At 43.4% G+C, this 18,667-nt stretch overlaps 1 protein-coding gene and 1 long non-coding RNA gene across 4 annotated transcripts in view; one reads left to right on the forward strand and one right to left on the reverse strand.

Moving 5' to 3' along the window:
* Positions 1-1,708: 1,708 nt before the first annotated feature.
* On the reverse strand, positions 1,709-4,100 carry LOC144271627 (uncharacterized). Its single transcript, XR_013347377.1, has 3 exons — positions 4,042-4,100; positions 3,580-3,755; positions 1,709-2,005 (listed from the first exon to the last, which is right to left on the reverse strand). It is a non-coding gene; the product is annotated as an uncharacterized LOC144271627 (long non-coding RNA).
* A 2,861-nt stretch (positions 4,101-6,961) lies between these two features.
* The window catches only part of TNRC18 (trinucleotide repeat containing 18), an 87,084-nt gene continuing 75,378 nt past the window's right edge, over positions 6,962-18,667 (forward strand). For all 3 annotated transcript variants that reach the window (XM_077829087.1, XM_077829089.1, XM_077829088.1), the window contains exon 1: positions 6,962-7,185. In XM_077829087.1, coding sequence (XP_077685213.1) covers positions 6,981-7,185 — 205 coding nt within the window. In that variant the 5' untranslated portion in view covers positions 6,962-6,980. The remainder of the gene's footprint in view (positions 7,186-18,667) is intronic.

Consider the following 18,667-nt stretch of genomic DNA (forward strand, 5'->3'; position numbering starts at 1 on the left):
AAGTGTAGTCACGTATTTAAATATATAACAAGCTACACGTACTCCGTCCTACCTACAGATAAACTACAAAGGGCAGTATTAAAACCAGGGCTGGCTTTCTCATCTGTGTTGACCACTGGGGTAAGCGATTAGGTTTCTGCTAGGAATTCTTTCATAAAAGCTGATTAGCTCCAAAGCAGCAGGTAAAGATCAGCATCATATCCCGGGGTCTGGAGAGGGAAAAGAAGACAAAGGAGGGGCCTCTGAAGGCAAAACGAGTTTGGCTTTTGTGGGGAAACAGCGGAAAGACGGCTTCAAGGTTGGAGTGTCCTTTGATAAGAAAAAAAAAAAGTATTTTGTCAACCCAGCCGGGAATAATTGTGTGTTTACGGTTGTACAGTGCCTCAAAAAGCAAACCCACGCTGTAAACGGTATATAACAAACAGCAGCAAAACAAAAGAAAGTCTAATCTAATTAACGCCGATTAGAACAATGAAGGGAAGGGAAATCCCTAATGCGCTTTAATTCGGTTCAGTTGTATTCTGCAAACACAAATACCGAGCAGGTCGGCTGGTTTGAAGGGCAGATGTGCCTTTGGCAGAGAAAAGAAATCGACTTGGATACGCTCCGTTGAGTTTCTGTACACTCAGTTTTAAAAAAGAGAGTTGACTAACATAACTCAGAACCGAAGAGAGGCGGGAGAAGAGGGGAAATGTTTGGTTTGGTGGGTTATATAGACCTGAAAGTAGTAGAAACCCAGACATTATTTTTCCGGTTTGAAAGAAACCGAAGGGGGGTGGGTGGGAACGAGAAAATGGCTCCTTCCCTCCGCTTGATTCGAATCATGGATTTCTGGAGCCTTGGGTTCAAATATTTAGGCAGGAAAAACAGGCACAGACCCCGAAGACGGTAGAGGGAAACAAAAGGTCACTTGTAAAAAGCACGATTTAAAAACATAGCTATCTAGGAGAGTGTCTGGCATCTTCTCCCCGAGCTGAGACCGGCAGCTTTCTAGAAAGGTAACTTTATTTAAAGGGGTTAATTACTAACCTGGCAGGTGGCTGATTGCCCACGGTCTCTTATATATTGGGGAGGGGGCGGGGGAGAAAAGTTTCCCAGGCGAGAATACCAGGCTTTTAAAGAAATGTGTTTTCTCCCCTGGTACTCCACCCAGCCCACAAGATGGCTTCCACCCAGCTGGTATCTATCAGTCCGACTGCACCAAAGGGGGGAGGGAGAAATCCATGATTTCGCTATCGGTGGCAAAGATCAAGGCAATTAAATATTTGCTACAGGACAAGATTGCAGTTGGCGATGGAAAGCCAGCTCTTATTTATTTTTTTCGAGGGGGAAGGAAAAATAACCCACCCAGTATTGTTTACAGCGGAAGGCAGCCCGTGTTATGGGATTTGCTTTGCATTTTTCCCTCCATAACAACATCTCGAAAGCCTCGTCAGGGAAACCATTTGATGACATAAAATGCTATTAAAAAATAGCTCCAAGGCTCTTCTTGCATTGAGAGTTGACCTAGTACATTTTTCTTGCTTAAAGCTTTTGGGGGGTTTTTGGGTGGCTGACAAAGCGGGGAAAGAGAAAGATTGATCAACAGAGAAACTGCAGCTTTAATGAAATGCAGATTCCCTTCCCAACTGATGAGAAACACACTTGAAAAATGCAAGCGCCATTGGCAAACTAAGGACAAATAGGCAGAATTTTTTATTAGCAACTAAATGATTTATTGCATACATACCCCACCATCACAATTACAGCGTCTTGTAGGATCCGGGTGTGAGAACATAAACATTTATACAGTACGCGTTTAAAGCCACATAAAAGCCATTAAGCCATTTTTATTTTTTCCCCCTTTGGTCTGCTAAAGGAGAACAAAAAATTCCGAATCCAGGAGTTGAGAAGTCCGAAGACAATGGCTGGATGGCTCCCTCCTTGATCGTTAGGGTATTTATTAGCGGTGGATTTTTTTTTTAAATTGCATGTAGAATTTGCAAGCTTTTCGAGGAATAAAGCGCTATTTTAAAAGAAAAAAAAAGAAGAAGCGTAAACTCAGAGGGAAGCTGTCACTCATTGCTGCTCCAATGATCATTCAAAATCTCTCCGCATTCTGTTCAGGCAGCCATAAGCCACGGACTTGCATTCATTTTCTTTGCAATAGCCTCCTCTTCCCCCTCCCACCAAGCCTCTCTCTCTCTCTGCTCGTCGCCCCCCCTTTCTTCTTGTTGATCCTTTGGCTAATTTTGGATCAATCCACTGTTGATGAGTCCTGCTGAAATTGCCGTCCTTTCACTGGGGTTTCAGAAGGCGCCGGGGTGAAATTTGGATGAGATCTTCTTTGCTTTAACACACAGAATTGCTTTTTCCTCTCAGCTCATTACTATTTTAGGTTTGGGGGTTCCCCCCCCTTCCTTTCCTCGTCTCTCTCCCTCCTCTTCTGCTTCCAAAAGAGGGCAGCCTAGAAACCAGCTAGCTACGGTTTGACTATGGGCAACTTGAAACTATCCTACAGGACTCGAGGGTTTTTTTGTTTTTGTTTTTTGTTTTTAATTTATACTGGAATTAAATTCGATTTCCCCTCCCCCTTTAAATACCCAAGTTGAGGGGGGAAAGAGAGTTTCTAACCTCTTGACGAATTTCAGGACTGCTTGATTGGGGGAGAAGAGGTGGTTCGACTGATTTAAACGCCTAAACTGTTAAATCTAAGGCTTTTTAAAAAAATAACAAACAAAAAACCCCCAACAAAATAAAAACCAAACCGTAGAGCACTTAATCCAAACCCGGGGTAACAAAACAAAGCTGTTTACAATGTCTCTCGCTAAAGCGCAGCATTGGTTAACCATTACTGTATCAGAGCCTTCCAGACCGCATCTGAAGGTTAAAAGAAGGCACGGCTCGCTTGCTGTTAAAAATAGTTTAAACGCATTTTCGTGAGGAAGGCGGCTGAATTTTGAGACAGGTTCTCCGTTTACACGGAGCCGTGTCTCTCTCTCCCTCTCCCTAAATCAAGGCATGTTCATCTTCCTAGGCGGGGAAAACAACAACAGACCAACAACGCAGGGTGAAAACGGATTATGCTGAACGAGGCACTGTAATATCAAATACACAGTCGTTTGGTTTCTCTCTCGTCTTCCCCCGCCTTCTCCTCCAGCTAGGGCAGCGAGCAGATCTCGTCTCTGCTCAGCACCGGGTTTCTCCCACCTAAACAGATTTCGCATGGGGAGGAAGGGGGGAAGGTTGTCTTTGAAATTTAACACGAGGTGGAAAAAACAGAGCCCAAGCATGTTTATTAAAATGGGGAGGGAGAAGGGTCCCGTAGGAGCCCAGCAGTGAAATGCAAATGAAATGAAATGTCAGTTGGGATTTTTGACCACAGATCATTCATTGCTCTTTAATCGTGTTTTCAGCTCGGATTTTTTTTTTTGGGGGGGGGGCGTTTGTTTGCTTTCAAAGGAGCTATATAAAGGGACTATTTACTCTCCTCTAATGTTCATTTATTCTGGGATTATTTTAACCAGCCGGGCTGCAGCTGGCTCTTATCACCTATGTTTCTATAGGAACCTCTGTCGAAAAGGTTATACACACACTCACCGGCCTCTCGAAAACATTACAGATTAGCTGCCTTCGATTACCGTCTAGTGAAGGATTCTTTAGGTTCTTCCCCAAGCCCATTCGCGCCCACGGGTACTTGGAACAAACTCCTGCTCTGTCCCCTCTCCTCCCAGTCCCGTTCAGACAAACGTTCTCTCTGGGAATCAATTAAAGCTCTGTTTGAAATGATAAAATGGGGGAGGGTTGTTGTTTTTTTTTTTTAAAGTTGGGAAATATTTCCCGGTACAGTAAAGCCCCAGCTAGCAACTGCAGAAAGAAGGGGGGAAGAAGAGGACAACCCTCCCCCCCCCCTTGCATTATTTGCCCTCGGTGCTGAAAGCTTATTTTTCAATCAGAACCGGCCCCCCCACCCCGTTCCCTGAAAATAGGGGACTTTCGCTAAATGCAGCGTTTTCACTAAATAGAGCGAAATGAACAGACCCGAACTGCGGCTACAATCACCTTCTATTTTGATCAGTCAGCCCAGACTGGGGAGGGGGAGGGCGAGGGCAGCCTTGAAACGGCCGCTAAAAATTCTCACCACCAGTTTTGATCATTCAGCCCTGTTAGGGGAGCCTAGAAACGGGTCGAGTCCTTGGTCCATAATTGGTTTTATAGGAATGGCTGAGGGCCAAAGTGTTTACATGAGGGTGAGTGGCAGGGCGAGCAGCCAATGGGAGACTTACTATGAATTTTTGGCTGGCCAGCTTGGAGAGGGGTGGGACGGGAGGAACAATGCTTGTTTCATTGCTAAAGAGGGTTTTTTTTTTTTTTTTTTTTTTTTTTTAAGATCCAGAGAGAGGAACTTGAAAGGGGGTTTGTGTAATGTACCTTTTCCAATCGCGGGCTGTATATGGAGATTCTGAATTCTCCAAACCAGCGCTACCTGGATTTTATTAAAAAGCAGAGACCTCTGGAGCAGGAAAGCTGGATTTTAAAGGAAAGCAGAGAGATCGGTGCCGGTGCTCCTTTTTCTTTCAGGGTGGAGGAGAGGGTGAGACCGACTTATGGACTAAAAGGACATTTTTATACCAAAAAAAGGCAAGACGGGCAAAAAGTACTGTTCTAGCTTGGATCTAATTTCTGAGACGGGAGGAAAGCAAAGGCAAAGAGCTAAAGAATGCCAAAGAAGAGAGTTGCATAGAGGAGAGAGGCGGATTCTTCGGGGCTGGAAAGGTAGAATTCTTCGAATTTATTTTTTTGCAGCAAGTTAACTAGGTTTGGTTTGCGTTTTTGGCGAATAGCTTTGCTATAGGATCCACTCCCCCATCACCCTCCAAAAACCTTCCCGTAGTGTAGTTGGCTTTGATTTCACCCCAATTTCATTACTTAAAAGCCCCCTCCTTTCTCCACCCCCTCCCCCGACACACACACCAAAAAAAAAAAAAAAAAATCGAAAATAAAAATAAGGTTTCCAAAGCGACTCCGCAACTTCTCCTTTGCTGATACAGGCTTGGAAAGGAGGTAAGAGAGAGAGACATGTTATGGTTATGGGCTGTTTTTAATTAAAAGCAGGAATGCAGCCATTTTAACTGCGTTTAAGAGGAAGGAAAAGTAAGGAGGTTTTGAAATTGGAACATTGAAGGAAGGCAGATAAATTAACTCCCCCCCACCAAAAAAGCCTAGAATCAAAAGGGTCAGCTAAACTTGTCCATTTTGTCATAATGTTATTTCATTCCACTGTAAAATATACGAATAGGAGGAGGGCTTTTTAAAAAAAAAACAACGCAGCAACACCCCCTGTTTAAAATGGAAAACATGTAACTAAGGATGTCCAGAATTATGTTGGTTTTTTTTTTTTTAAAGTAAATGTTTCATCTGGTAACCAGAGGAGGGGAAGAGCCACTGCTTAATAAAGCTGGTGGAATACATGTAACTAAAACCAGGCTAAAATAAGAAACAAAGCTGGTAAGAAAACTCATGTTAAATGGCTTTTGAGCGACTTTGGCTTTCTGGACAGTGCATTCCCTCTTTTTAAACTATGTGTAGGTTAGACATGGGTGGAAATAATTTCAATTTATTTCAGATAATTCTGAGTATTTGCCCTGGAGAGAAAACATGGAATACATAAGAATTCTTCACTTGATCTGGAAACCAATGCTCACTAGACAGCTTGAGTACCCTTTAAAACGTATATATGGGAATGATTGCATGGTATTGAAAATAAATATTTGAGGGGGGGGGGAACAGATTTAAAATATCCTGCTTCCCTCTACCGCCCCTTTTCTTTCAGTAAATTCTAGATATCTTAACATTTTAACTGAAAGGTGATGAGTATTTACGAAGTATAAGAGGGTTCTCGAATTAAGCTTCCCCCCCAACTAATTTCATTGGCAAACAAGCCGCGGTTTAGAAAATATGTAAGAATATTCCTTAGTAAATCAGTAACTGAAAATGAAACTGAGGATAATTCTGTTTCTTATAAAACCGTGACAAGATGCAGTCCCATCTCATGGTAATCTCAGAATTACAATTGTATCGTTGTTGTTGGGTTTTTTTTTTAATCGTGTGTTCAGTAATAAATCCACTTTCACACAAAAGCTATTTTAAGTGGATTAAGGAACACCGATTTAAAAGCCTAATAATAATAAAACAACAACAACAATAATAATCTTCGTTTAAAACTCCCCAACTGCGTGTACCTAGTGGAGTCCTCAAGGGCTAAAAAGTTAAATATTAAATACTTTCAGGATAAGATAATGGGTAAATGTGTAGTGGGACATTTTAATCTATGGGAAGGGGAGGTTTCGCGGTTTTGTAACCTAAAGTTGGTGATTGTGGAGAAGAATATATACTGCGGTGGCTGGTTTCAACCAGATTCGTGGGGCAGGAGCGTCCGGAATGCCTGAGTGAGGCTTTTATTATTTGTCAAAAATTATTTTAACCCGATCTAGCAGGGCTTGCTGAACTCCCCCTTGGTTTTGGTGCGGCGGGGGGCAGAGCGGAAGGTTCTTTTAATTAAACCGAATTCTCTCTCTGCTGTTATTGCAACAAAAATATCGGAGTCTCCCAAGCAACGTTGTGGTCTTCTCTCTGTCAAACCCGCTCCTTTTCCCCCTTCAAGGCGAGGATATTTTTTTAAATGATTTATATCGGTTGTTTGGAGGGGGGGGGAAATCAGTTTAACTTTTGGGTGACTTGCTGTTTAAATCATTTAGCCTCCGTTTGCAAACAAATTGACTAATCGCGTGTGTGAGGTTTGGATGTGAGGGTGAATTCACCGGAGGGACGGTAACCCCCCGCCGCCGTGTTTGTGTCTGTCTCTCCCCTGCAGGGCGCTCGCCTCGCCAGGACCCCAGCACCCCACCGCGCCATGGGACGCTTTCACACCTTAGTTTTAAAAAACATCTGAACGGGGGGGAGGGGGGGAGAGCTAAAGTCAACTCGGAGTTCGCGAGTGGATGATGGATGGCAGAGATTTTGGGCTTCCCCGATCTTTTCCCCCTCCTCTGCTGTCCGGGCTGGCCATGGAGAGTCACCGAGTCGGACCCGCCAGCGCAGCCGGGCGCATCGCTCCATCCGCCGGCCACATGGCTGCGGGGCTCCCGGCCCCTCTGGCACCTGGAAAATACCTCGCATCGGGCATCAACATCCATTCCCACCCGGGTAAGGCGCTTTGCGGCCCCGCTGGCGGTGTGTGTGATTTAAATCTCTGAGGCTGAGCTGGAAAGGACAAGCCCCCAGCTCCTTGCAGAGCCCCGGGAAGGGTGGGTCCCGGCTCGGGGGCTCTAGCTCACCCTGGCGCGGGACGAAATACATCCAATCTCATTTTTTTCCTCCTCCCAAAATGTTTCATTTTCCCCGAGGAGGAGGAAGGTTGGCGCGTGGGGTGTGAAGTCTAGGGAGGCATTTCAGTGTCTGGGGCGCTTTTTACTTTCTCTCCCCTCGAAGAAACGGACCTGAAATGCGTCCCATGCCCTTCTAAAATGCTCTCCCGCTGATTACAATTTTGTACTGATATCTTTGAAACTTGTCTCGTGGTTTTTTGCTTGAAACAAACCCCCAAGATTTCTCCCACCTTCCTCGATTCCGGATTCCTCCTCCCCCCCTTTTATTTTATTTTACTTGCTCGATTACACTTTCCCCCCAAAAAACTATTTTTATATAAAACTGGGACAAAGGAGAAATCTCGCTTCTTCCTTTGGTTTAAACACAAATGCGGACTAGGATTACCTGGTTTCTAGTCTAAATACCACCCCCCCCTTCCCGCCCCAAGATGTAACAATTTAAATATCTTGCCGGGAACAGTATTAAGAAGAAGAAAAAAGTCTGAATCTTAATTGCAAGGCGAGATCGCTCTCTGGTTGGTATTCCTGTTTTGTGGATGATAATTTCAGTGAGGGAGAGAATCTTGTTCGTGCTTTTCAGCGGAATGGCAAGAGGTGCTAACGGAGGGGTGGGAGACAGGGCGAGTTTCCACCCCCAGTTTCTAAGCAGGGCAGTTACATAGCTGCAACACGCTTTGTTTTGCTAAAGTCTGTTTGTGTTAGGGTTTGAGGGCTCCCCTCTGCTTTCATTCCCCAGCGTCTGCGTGGCGTCCTGGGAAGTTCGTTAAGTATGGCAGGATTTTTTTGGGGGGGAGGGTTCAACATCCTAAAAGTAAATTGTTTAATAGACACCAGCTGGATTTTAAAAATCCAGGAAACTGGCTGGGGAGGGGGGAGAAGAGAAAGCGGTCCAAGCGGTGTGGCGGCTGGCTTTTTTTTTTTTAATGCATCGACGATAAATACCCCCAATATACCACATGAAGCCAACATGGTTTAATTTTTGAGCAGCCTTATTTCGTTGATTGCATGGGGGGAATGTACAAGGAATGCAAGCTAAGAATGTCCGATCGAGCCTTCCTCTCTTTCCCTCTCCCCCAGTAATTTATTGTCCGGGTTTTGAGCTACAGCGGTAGTCGGTTGCTTTGGGAGTGATTCAAGGCAGATGAAAAGTTTTAGTGTTCTCAGAAATTCCCTGCTCCCAGACCTCCCCTTACCCCTTGGAGAGAGAGGGGTCCACATAGGGGAGGGGAGTGGGGGGAGGGGAGGCAGTCAGAAATAACACACACACACATCGCATTATGAATCCCTGGGGCTTGCAGAATGTCCAACTTTTGCACATTAACTGAGGATGCATTTTTGTGGTTGCGTGTGTGACTCCGTTAAAAAGCTGAGTAGCTGGAAGTGTTTTTATTTTTAAAACTGTAGATAGAAAGCTGTTGTGTAGAGGGGGGGTTTTACGGGTTACGCTCTTTTAAAGAATCAATCCTTTACCAGCCGGATGGATGCAATTTCTAAAGTGCTTTGGGGCTATTTCTTATTAATACATAAAACCTAATCTCAAGTGCCTGCCTTTTTTTTTGGTTGAAATTCTTATAAGTCAATATAGCTGGGAATCGGTCTGCACATGTGCCAGCCAACTGTTTATTTTTCTTTCATTGCACATTTAAAAATATGTTGCTTTTTCAGCTACTTCGTGTTGTGTAGCCCGTGTTTGTGGCCTGAAAGGAGGTTGCTTGCAGTCCAGCGCTCAGATATTTCTTCAGTTACATTTCTTTTTTTCTGGGTGTGGAAAGGTGACTCTGAGGTTACATTAGGCGTTGGTAGGGGACAAGTTTTGCAATAATAAACCTGCCTTTCTCTACAGCGCATGGAATGGATGACTTTGAAATTTACAAACCTGATTGCCAACATCTGCAAAGAAGGAAGCAGCCCGAATGGAGGGAGAGATTTATTGGTTTTAGAATGGATGTCAGTGCCAATTTTCCAGGTGCTAAAACAAGAGGTGTAAAATGAAGAGCAATAAAACGAAGCACATGGGCAAACACCTCATTTTCCACCACCTCCTGCTAAGGCAAAATGTAATCTCTCTAAAATTGATCTCCCTGCCTAGACAAACAGGTGGAGCCTAGTATCAGGGTTTTAGTTTCCTTTTATTTTTAGAAGACGTACAAACCTGTGTTTCTTTGCTGGGGAGAATGATTACAATTACCTTTCCAATTTGTATTAATAGAAGCTTTCCCCCACCCTCCCTCCCTGCCTTGCTTGCTTGGGCTATCTCATGAAATAATTGCTTTATGTTTACCCCCTGTTTCCTCTGGCTGATCCCAGAAGCTTCTATCGCTCTTGTGGCTTTGAGGTGCTAATACTGTCCTTTGAAAGGGGGTTCAGGTAGAACTCCTCCCGGGCTGGTAAGCCAGTGGGGAGATCTGGTCCTTCTTTAAAGGAATTTAATCTTCTCTTTTCCACAAGTTCGGATTTTACATCTAAGCCACTTCCGAGATAACTCCCTCATCAGCCTTTCACAATTCATTCCCTGCACTCCCTCATAAACTCTCTACCCTGTATTACTATTAACAAAGCTCTCTCACCCAGGTTGGCTACAGTAGGGAGTGGTAATTCCCAGACAGGCTAAATTGCATTAAAAAGATATGTACAATTAACAGTTTAAACTTCCATTATACTGTGGCAGTTGGTAGACAGGGATTTTTTTATGGCTTTAACAATTTCATTTTAAATGATGATTGCTTCCTGCTATTTAGAGCTTCTCCCATTCCCCCCTTCATTTTAAGTTGTTGAATGAGGGAGGGGTAGCATTTTAACAGAGCATCTTGAAATCAGTCAATGAATAAGCAGGACTAAAGAAAGTGACTGCTGAATCCCTCCCCAAGTCATCTTAAACTAAATTCATCCCTTTAAAAATAGCGTGATTTACTATGCTTCTGGATCTAGTTCTTTTAGCCTATTGATTTCAAAATTCTTTGCTGTGTAGCCTTTCTGTGCTAGAAAACCCCGAGCTAAAGGACCCTGCGCTCTGGCTCAGCTAGACTTGCAGGCAGTTGTCTCTTCTCTTATGTGTGTATTTTTCATGTGAACTTGCCAATAATCCTGATCTATTGAAGATTTTTTGGGGGGGGATGGGGACAGAAGTCTTTTGTCTGATGCAGTACAGTGTGAGTTGTTGCAGTTATGGGGAAGGGGATACTTACTAGGGGCAGTGAGAAGGTAGAACTGGCTTCTCTGCCAGCTCAGACCTAGGTCTGGCTAAATGCAGTTATTCCTAGTGGTTCTACATTTCTTTGATTCTTGGCTTGTTGGAGATAGGCAGGTCGCTCATGTCGCTTTTGGGTGGCAGAAGACCGGATGTACATGCCAGCCAGGAGGTAGCATGGCACCTTCCTAAGGGTCCTGCTAAATGTCCATGAAAAGAGTTAGGAAGGTGACGTTATGCAATGGCATCTCATCCACAGCAGCAAAGGAGTTCGGCAAGAAGAGGAGGTGTACTTTAAATAAAAGAGAAGGTGATTGTAATCAATGATGCCAGATTGCAGAGTCCATTAATACACTAGCCTTTCATCTCTGGAGACCTGGTTCAAAATCTGGTGGGTTATTGGTTTTTGCCTTAGGTCACAAGTGAAATGAGTTTAGTGGTCTCGGCTTAATCCACAAAGCACTTTTATTTCCAGCACAAAACCCAGAGTTAGTGTGTTACCATTGGCAATCTCGGCATAGCAAAAGCCTGAGACTGAACAGCATGGGCCGATGCAGGACCATGTTGATGTCAAGTAGCAGAGATGCGTGAGAGAAACTTGCCCAGGACCTGACTATATCAAAATGTACCAAACTCCCTGAAAAACAAAACAAAAAAAAAACTGCCACTGCTTTTCCCCAGTGTTAGGATATTATATTTCTGGGTGGGGTGTGTGTATATAATCTGGTGAGTGCTCTTTGTAGGTATTGTTACATTCTGGTCTGAGGAACTTGATTTTCCAGAGTGTTCCACTAAGGCTTCCTTAATCCACAAGAAGGGACTTAAATCTTAATGGCAAGATAAGTAATAAATAAAACTTGCAAGCTCGCCAGCCAAAGAAAAAGGGCCCAGATTGAGGGAAGAGATGCTTTTATATTTCCACGTTAAGTATCTGTGTCCGGATATAGGAAGTGTGAGAATTTTAAAATGGATTGGAAACTGTTCCTATGTACACCATTGCAGTGATAGGCAAGAAAGTCTGTTGCACGTATTTACTGAGTATGAGACTTGGGCCTGCATAAAATTTGTTTTTTTACCCGCACTCCTAACCAATGTAGCTATGCTGGCAAAAATTATAAACACCTCTCATATGACATAGTGGTGCCAGCAAAAGCCCCACGTAACTGCAATTATACTGGCAAAAGTGCAGTTTTGCTGATATAAGCTGCATCCACATGAGTGCTTTGCTGGCGTAGCATCTGGTATAGCCATACTGGCCAAATGCTCTTAATACAGACCTGGGCTGCCGTCTTTTCTGCCTGTAAATTGCCTATCACACAGTTTAGTGCTAGACAAATGGTAAGAAATAATAACCTGTAACCTCTACACCAGCCTGCCGCAAGCTGGAATTGGGATATGGACTCTAAAGTTATCCAGTGCTGTAAATTCAACTGATCAGCTTAGTGGTTCAGCACAGGTATTTTTGTAATTATGATACATTCTGGGAAAATTTCATTGTGTTCAGTGGGGAAAATTTCATTGTGTTTAATGGTCCTTGAAATCACACTTCCCCTCTGGGTAGTGTGGTGGGTCTGGTGCTGTGGAGTGCCGGCTTGTAATATAAAACAAGGAGGAATGTTAGCTGACTAGAGACCTGCCAGGGGTGGTATTTCTCCCTCGCATGCCCCTCCCTTGTCTAAACTAGGCATTTTTGACCTAAATTTACCACCAGCGCTGTCCCCCCAATAGCAGTGGTGGAGAGAGGCTCTTTTGCAAACAGGGCTCCGGACCCCCATGATCTAGACTGGCTCTGAACGGGGCTCATGCTTGAACCGGTCGTGTGCAGCCCTGTCTACGTTCACACTTTTACTGCTAGATCTGCTGCAGTAGCAGCACAAGTGGAAAATCCTTGGCAATGAAGTCTAGGGTAGGAACACCTCCCCCAAACACACACACACGCTGTCTGGGTTTCCAACTTGTTGACAACAAATAGCTGAAGGTTGATAGAGGAACAATGACTGTTCTGTGTCTGTTCACCCCAAGGGGAAGTTGTGAATATGGTAGTTAGGCCAGGTGTTACTTTGGTCCCCTCATAGGTTTTTTTAGAAATATTTAGAGCGCACATTGGTAAATTACGGTGTAAGAAGGACGGGAATGGATTGAGATTCCCTGACCCTCCTTCCCTCCACTACCCATTTTTCCACCGACTTAAATTGAGATCACTTCAAAGCTTGCGAAGCCAGAGAACGTTATGAGAAGAACTGGCTTCTCTGTTCCTGCACTAGTCTTCATTTTTGGAACTGTCCCATGGGTGCAGCACTTCTTCCGGTGCAGTGACCCTAGTGACTGTCATTGTGAAGCCATGTCTACACGAGAGAGACTTGAACTGGTGTAACAAACACCAGTACAGAAAGCTAGTGCGGACCCCTCCTGTAGGTGCAACAGTCTTGCTTTTTAAACTACATACGGGTAGTTATACCGGGGCAAATTGACCTGTTCTAGACAATCTGCATAGAAAGGGCACCAGGTGCCACAAGTACTCCTTTTCTTTTTATGTATGTCACAGTGTCATTTAAACCTGTTCACAGCAAGTCCAGGCATTGCTGGTGACCACCTGGTCCATGTTGACATTAGAGCGTCCATCATTGCAACTACCACTGGAGTTGAACACCTACTAGGAAATTCTAGCGGAGGAAGGGAGGAAAACTACTGTAGACTAGCCGTCATTGCTCTAGTTCACAACAAACCTATTCCTTTCCAACACTTTAGCTGTTGGAGAATGGACCTTGTTGGAGGGAAGACGGGGATGAAGCTTGCTTGTTATTTAGCTTTTCTAATATAGCAACATTGGTAAGCAGAGAGGTTGTTTGCAAAAGGGAAATTCTGAATTTCATTTCCTTCCTAAAGACTGCAGCAACGTTCTTGTTGGTTTATAATTATATTATAATAGTGGTTATTTAAGGAAATTAATTTAAGGTTCCTGCAACAATGTTAACACAGCATGTTGCACTTTCTGGCTTTGTCTGAACTAGGATTTAAAGGTGTGATGGTAGAATTAATTAGCTAGCTAACGTGATCTAACGCCTAGCTCTAGTCAAGGCAAGTTGTACTTAAGCAAATGCTAAACTTGTCCAGTTACAGCCTGGGTGCTCCACTATCCAAAGCTGTAAGTGGACAAGTTTAGCATTTGCTTAAGTACAATTTGCAGAGTTTTGTCCAGTTTTAGGAGGTGTTAGCTAGCTCAATCTAACATACACGATCAAAACCATGTATTGGTTGTACCAGTGTCTGGTTTAAATGCATGGCTTAACCTAGCACTGTCATACAATGTATACCCTAAAATATAAGGGATGTGTGAGCTTGCTGAGTTAATGTTACTGTAAGAACCCTTGAATTTTTGCTTTTATTTTAATTGCAAAACTTTAACTCTGTGCATGTATCTTTTTAATAAAAGAGGGTAGGATGCAGGGAGTGTGTGGGGCAAATGTCTGCACTTAATGATGGTAACATTTAAGGGGTCCCAATTAGTCAGGTGTGAACTTTAAAATCTGAGATGAATGAGAGAGGAGCAGAGAGAGAGAATCTTTTCTGCTATGGTTTGTCTGAAAACAGTTTTTTGAAGAGGTGGGTTGGCAGAGCAGCCTGTCCTCTGTTTGCATAGTGATTGCTGCATCTTACCAATTGGGCTGGGGGGCCCTTTAAAGAAATTCCAGCAAGTCTAGAATTGCAGGAATACTGCTCAATGCAGCAAAATTTGCTCCCTAAGAGATCTCCCTAAGATCATACAGCCCATAATTCTCATCCTCACCATTTTCTCTTTTTCCCGTTGTTGAGGCAGAATTAGGAGAGACTTTTGTTGTGTGGATTTCCATACAACATTTTATATTTCTTTTTAAGTGTATCAGAACTGCACTTTTATAGACTCTAGCCCTCTGGTGCTGTGGCTGGATCTGTGGAGAAAAATCTCATGCTCACAGTCTCCAGATTTTTCACCAGTACAAACTCCCTTTTTTACACTAGTATGTCACAAGTGCATTGGGGGAGTAAGAGTGGTGGAAAAAATTCCTAATTTAGACAAGCTTCCAGGAGTGGTGTAGCAGTGAAAGTTTGGCTCTCTTTCCTTAGTGTCACAAATGATCAGCTATTGTGTATGCAGTATGCTTCTGTTTTCCTTTCCAGCTGTTTTAGATGATGTTTATGGGAAACAAAAGGTGATCATTTTGGTATCACTCTAAATCAGGGGCGCATTGAGAAAAAATCGGCAGGTGAAGGATGATTATAAACGGACATTGCTGGGGACCTAAAGAATGTTAATGTTTTAATGTGGCAAGAGTTGAAATGTTGATAAAAGATAGAGGTGACCTTGGGAACAATTTTTATTACGAGCATCAGTAGTGGCCAAAAGAATCATTTTAAGGGAATTGGAAATTGACAAACCAGCTGAAGATTGTGGGACTGGTACAATGAAATGAGTGATGTGGCAAGTCTGGAAGAGATATGGTGGCCTTAGAGAAATGACTGAGGGAGAATTTTAAGGAGATTTGGACCTCCTTTCTAGATCTGTATTCTGATAACTTCAAAAACGGTCACAGTTCCATATATCTAGCCATCTTTTTTTTATCCTGGTATGTTATTAAAAGTTAGATTATTTTTATTCTTGACGGTTATATATTGAATCTTGCCTCCTGTGTACTACTGCTTTTCTCCTCCCACTATGTTCTGTTCAGCCTCTTATCGTTGGTCTTTAAGCTTAATTCCCCATGGTTTTGAATGCACTTTTAATATATTTGGTTCTAATTATGAAAATCATTTAAATGACGGACATGCTTGGCAGGTGAGGTTAACTTGGCTTTGCATATATCTTTGCTGCAAAAAAAGGTGTGTTATTAACTCCAGCTAGCTCAGTCAGGTTAAAACAGCAGTGAAGACCTGACAAAAAGACCCGCTTTTAATTCAGGTTAAAGTCTGTAGGGGAGCCTGCAGTTGAATTCACCTAAGTTAACTGAATTGCCAAGTCTTTGCTGCTATTTTAACCTGCATTAGCTAAATTGGATTAGCTAACCTGTTTTAAGAACACCCCCTTTTTTTGTGTGTGTGTGTGTGTGTGGTGAACATATAGCGTTAGTGCAAGTCACTATCAGGGCAAGAACATAGTGTGTGTGTGTGAAATAACTAGAAAGCAATAACACATGGCACTCCCTCCATGTACTGTGTGTGTGACCATTATGTAATTCTCTGTTTCATATCCAGATCTGTTATGTCAATATACATCATATGGACAATATTAGGACAAATCAAGTTCTATTATATTCAAGTGCATAAACATTGTGTGTGTGTTTTCTCTCCCCTACCTCCTCCCCCCCCCCTCAGTTTCCACTTTTTTCTCCTTTTTATGCTCCAGTAGCTATACACACTACACGTCATTTCAATCCTGCGTTACACTCAGGGGTTTCCCTTCGCTATCCCACTGCTACAGCGGAGCCTTCTCCAGAATGAGATTAGCAGCACAAAGCAGCGATTCTTCTGCTTCTTTTAATGTATCCTCTGGGTTTGTGTGGGATCGGAAATTCCTACTTTCATCAGATGAGCCCTCTCTGTAACTTTTTTTGGACAGATCTTCTGCATCTCCTCCTCACGATGACATTCGTGTTGGTGCAAGCATTGTATACTCCCCCCACCCCCCACCATTGTTAAAGTTAGTTTTACCTTATTTTCTTCTCTAAATCGCTCCACATAACTGAGCGGCCTCCATCTTGTCTGGCACAAGAAAGCTCTCTGTCTTTTCCTAGCCAGGTTCAATATAGTTCTGAGAATAATAAAACCATCTCTTGTATCATTTAGACAAATGTTTCATGCCTATAGGTACAAGTGTAAGTGACAGCCATAGATTACAATACACCATACAAGTAGCATCTGTAGTTGGGTGGCTGAACTTTGCAACGTCAGGGGCTGCGCTGGCAATTTGTCAAGAGCCCAAGGGCTGTGTTTTAATTTGAATATGTATTTAATGCACACAACCATAACATTTGCGTATGCTTTTATCTCCTTTGATCAGCGACTAGAAAGCACTTGTTTTGATTTTTTTTTTGCCAGTAGTAAAAACATGGCTGTTTCCAGTTATGCCATCTTTCTAACGGCAGGGAGGTGTTAGCAAAGGGCTACTTTTTAGGGGAGGCAACTACTGGGCATCCTTGATATGGGGTGAAGTTTCAAGCAGAATGGTTGAGCATGAGTGCAAATGGAGATGGAGCGTGTAGTGTGTTTAATTCATTAAAAGGGTGGTTTGGAATGCCAGGGCAGGTGGTAGAAACAAGAGAAGCAGGGATGGAAATGCAGATGATGCTGGTAGCAGGAGGAAAGGTTCTGCTGGCCAGAGTGACGAGACAAGGAAGGATGGGGTGGTGGAGTTTGAGAGGACAGGGAGAGCTGATGGCACTCACTGGAAGGTGTTGTGAACCCCACTGAAGACGGGGTTGGGGCGGGAATGAAAAGGGCTAGAATTGTGGGGTCTGGTCATGCCATTGTTGTTAATGGGACTTTCTGTTTACAAATGGATGGCGTGCTATGGCCCATGGGCAGAAGATAATATGGTGAGATTCAACCTGTTGAAAAACTCATGGTACTCAACCTGGGGAGGGAGAGAACAATCCAAAACACAGAATCAGTGGGAGCAAGAGACACACAAAGGCGTAGTGCCGCAAGAGAAATGGGATGCTAGTGAACCGTAAATGGAGAGGCCTCCAACACAAACCAGAGAGGTAGGTAGTGCCTCTTGAAACCATCCTGGTGAGACAGCATCGAGAATTGCATATGGCTTTCTGTGTACTTCCATCCCTGCAACAAAAAAGAACAAATGGGAAGGACAGCTTGACTAAGGAGGAAAGATTAGAGGACTAAAATCTGAATAGTTTAGCTGAAAAAAAAACATCTGTTGGGATTGCAACTTTAGTATTTAGAGGGGTAAGTGCCCAAGGACAGAGGAATGTTCAGAATGGTTCAAAGAATAAGTGGGTTGAGATTAAGAGGAGAATTATTATGGGCAAATACCAGGGAAGATACCTTAAAGGTGTCACGGTCTATTCTGGTTTGCCTAAATTAGGGACAATATCAGTCCCTGGTATCAGAGTAACAGCCGTGTTAGTCTGTATTCGCAAAAAGAAAAGGAGGACTTGTGGCACCTTAGAGACTAACCAATTTATTTGAGCATAAGCTTTCGTGAGCTACAGCTCACTTCATCGGATGCATACTGTGGAAACTGTAGAAGACATTATATACACAGAGACCATGAAGGGTGAGAGGAGGTATTGTTTCATGGTCTCTGTGTATATAATGTCTTCTACACTTTCCACAGTATGCATCCGATGAAGTGAGCTGTAGCTCACGAAAGCTTATGCTCAAATAAATTGGTTAGTCTCTAAGGTGCCACAAGTACTCCTTTTCTTAGTCCCTGGTATAGATCTCTGTATATTTCAGGACCAGGGTAAAACACATCAGCATAAGGCCATGCTTTACACCTGTATAGAGCATTTACACTGGAGTTTGTATCCTATATTGGCACAGAAATCCCTAATGTAGACAAGTCCATAGGTTGTTGACTAGTCTCACAGGAGAAGTGGTGGAAGCCACTTCAGTTGCAGACGTCCTATATGAAGAGGACAAAGCAGTGTACGGAATATCAGCGGGAGAATGAACACTGCATGGCTTCTGTTCTCTCTGGCTTCTGTGATTTTAAGTGTTGGAGATTAGGAAGACTGTAAAGGAGGAAGTGAGGGAAGCCAAGATGAGAGGAGATAGAAAAGCATGAAGGAGGACAATTGTGCATGAGCTAGTGGCCAAATACCACACGCCTTACTCGTGTGAGCAGTCCCAATGAAATTATGAAGGCATGTGGTATTTTGCCTTATTCAGATGTTTTGAAGGGGACAGTACAGAGCTGGGAGATGGTGGAATCTTGGCCTTGCCTAGTGTAGACAACCAGTTTAAATCAGTTTAGAAATCTAGCCTTTAAACCAGTACAAACTCCTCATCTGGATGCTCTTGAAGGGGTAGTGATAGTCCGTGTAACTGTGTCCCATTTTAAGTGACACTGGAGTTAGGCTAGTTTATGGGGGGAAAAAGCAATTCAGACACTTGG

This window comes from Eretmochelys imbricata, chromosome 10 (assembly GCF_965152235.1).
Source record: "Eretmochelys imbricata isolate rEreImb1 chromosome 10, rEreImb1.hap1, whole genome shotgun sequence".
In the NCBI taxonomy this organism is placed as follows: Eukaryota; Metazoa; Chordata; order Testudines; family Cheloniidae; genus Eretmochelys; species Eretmochelys imbricata.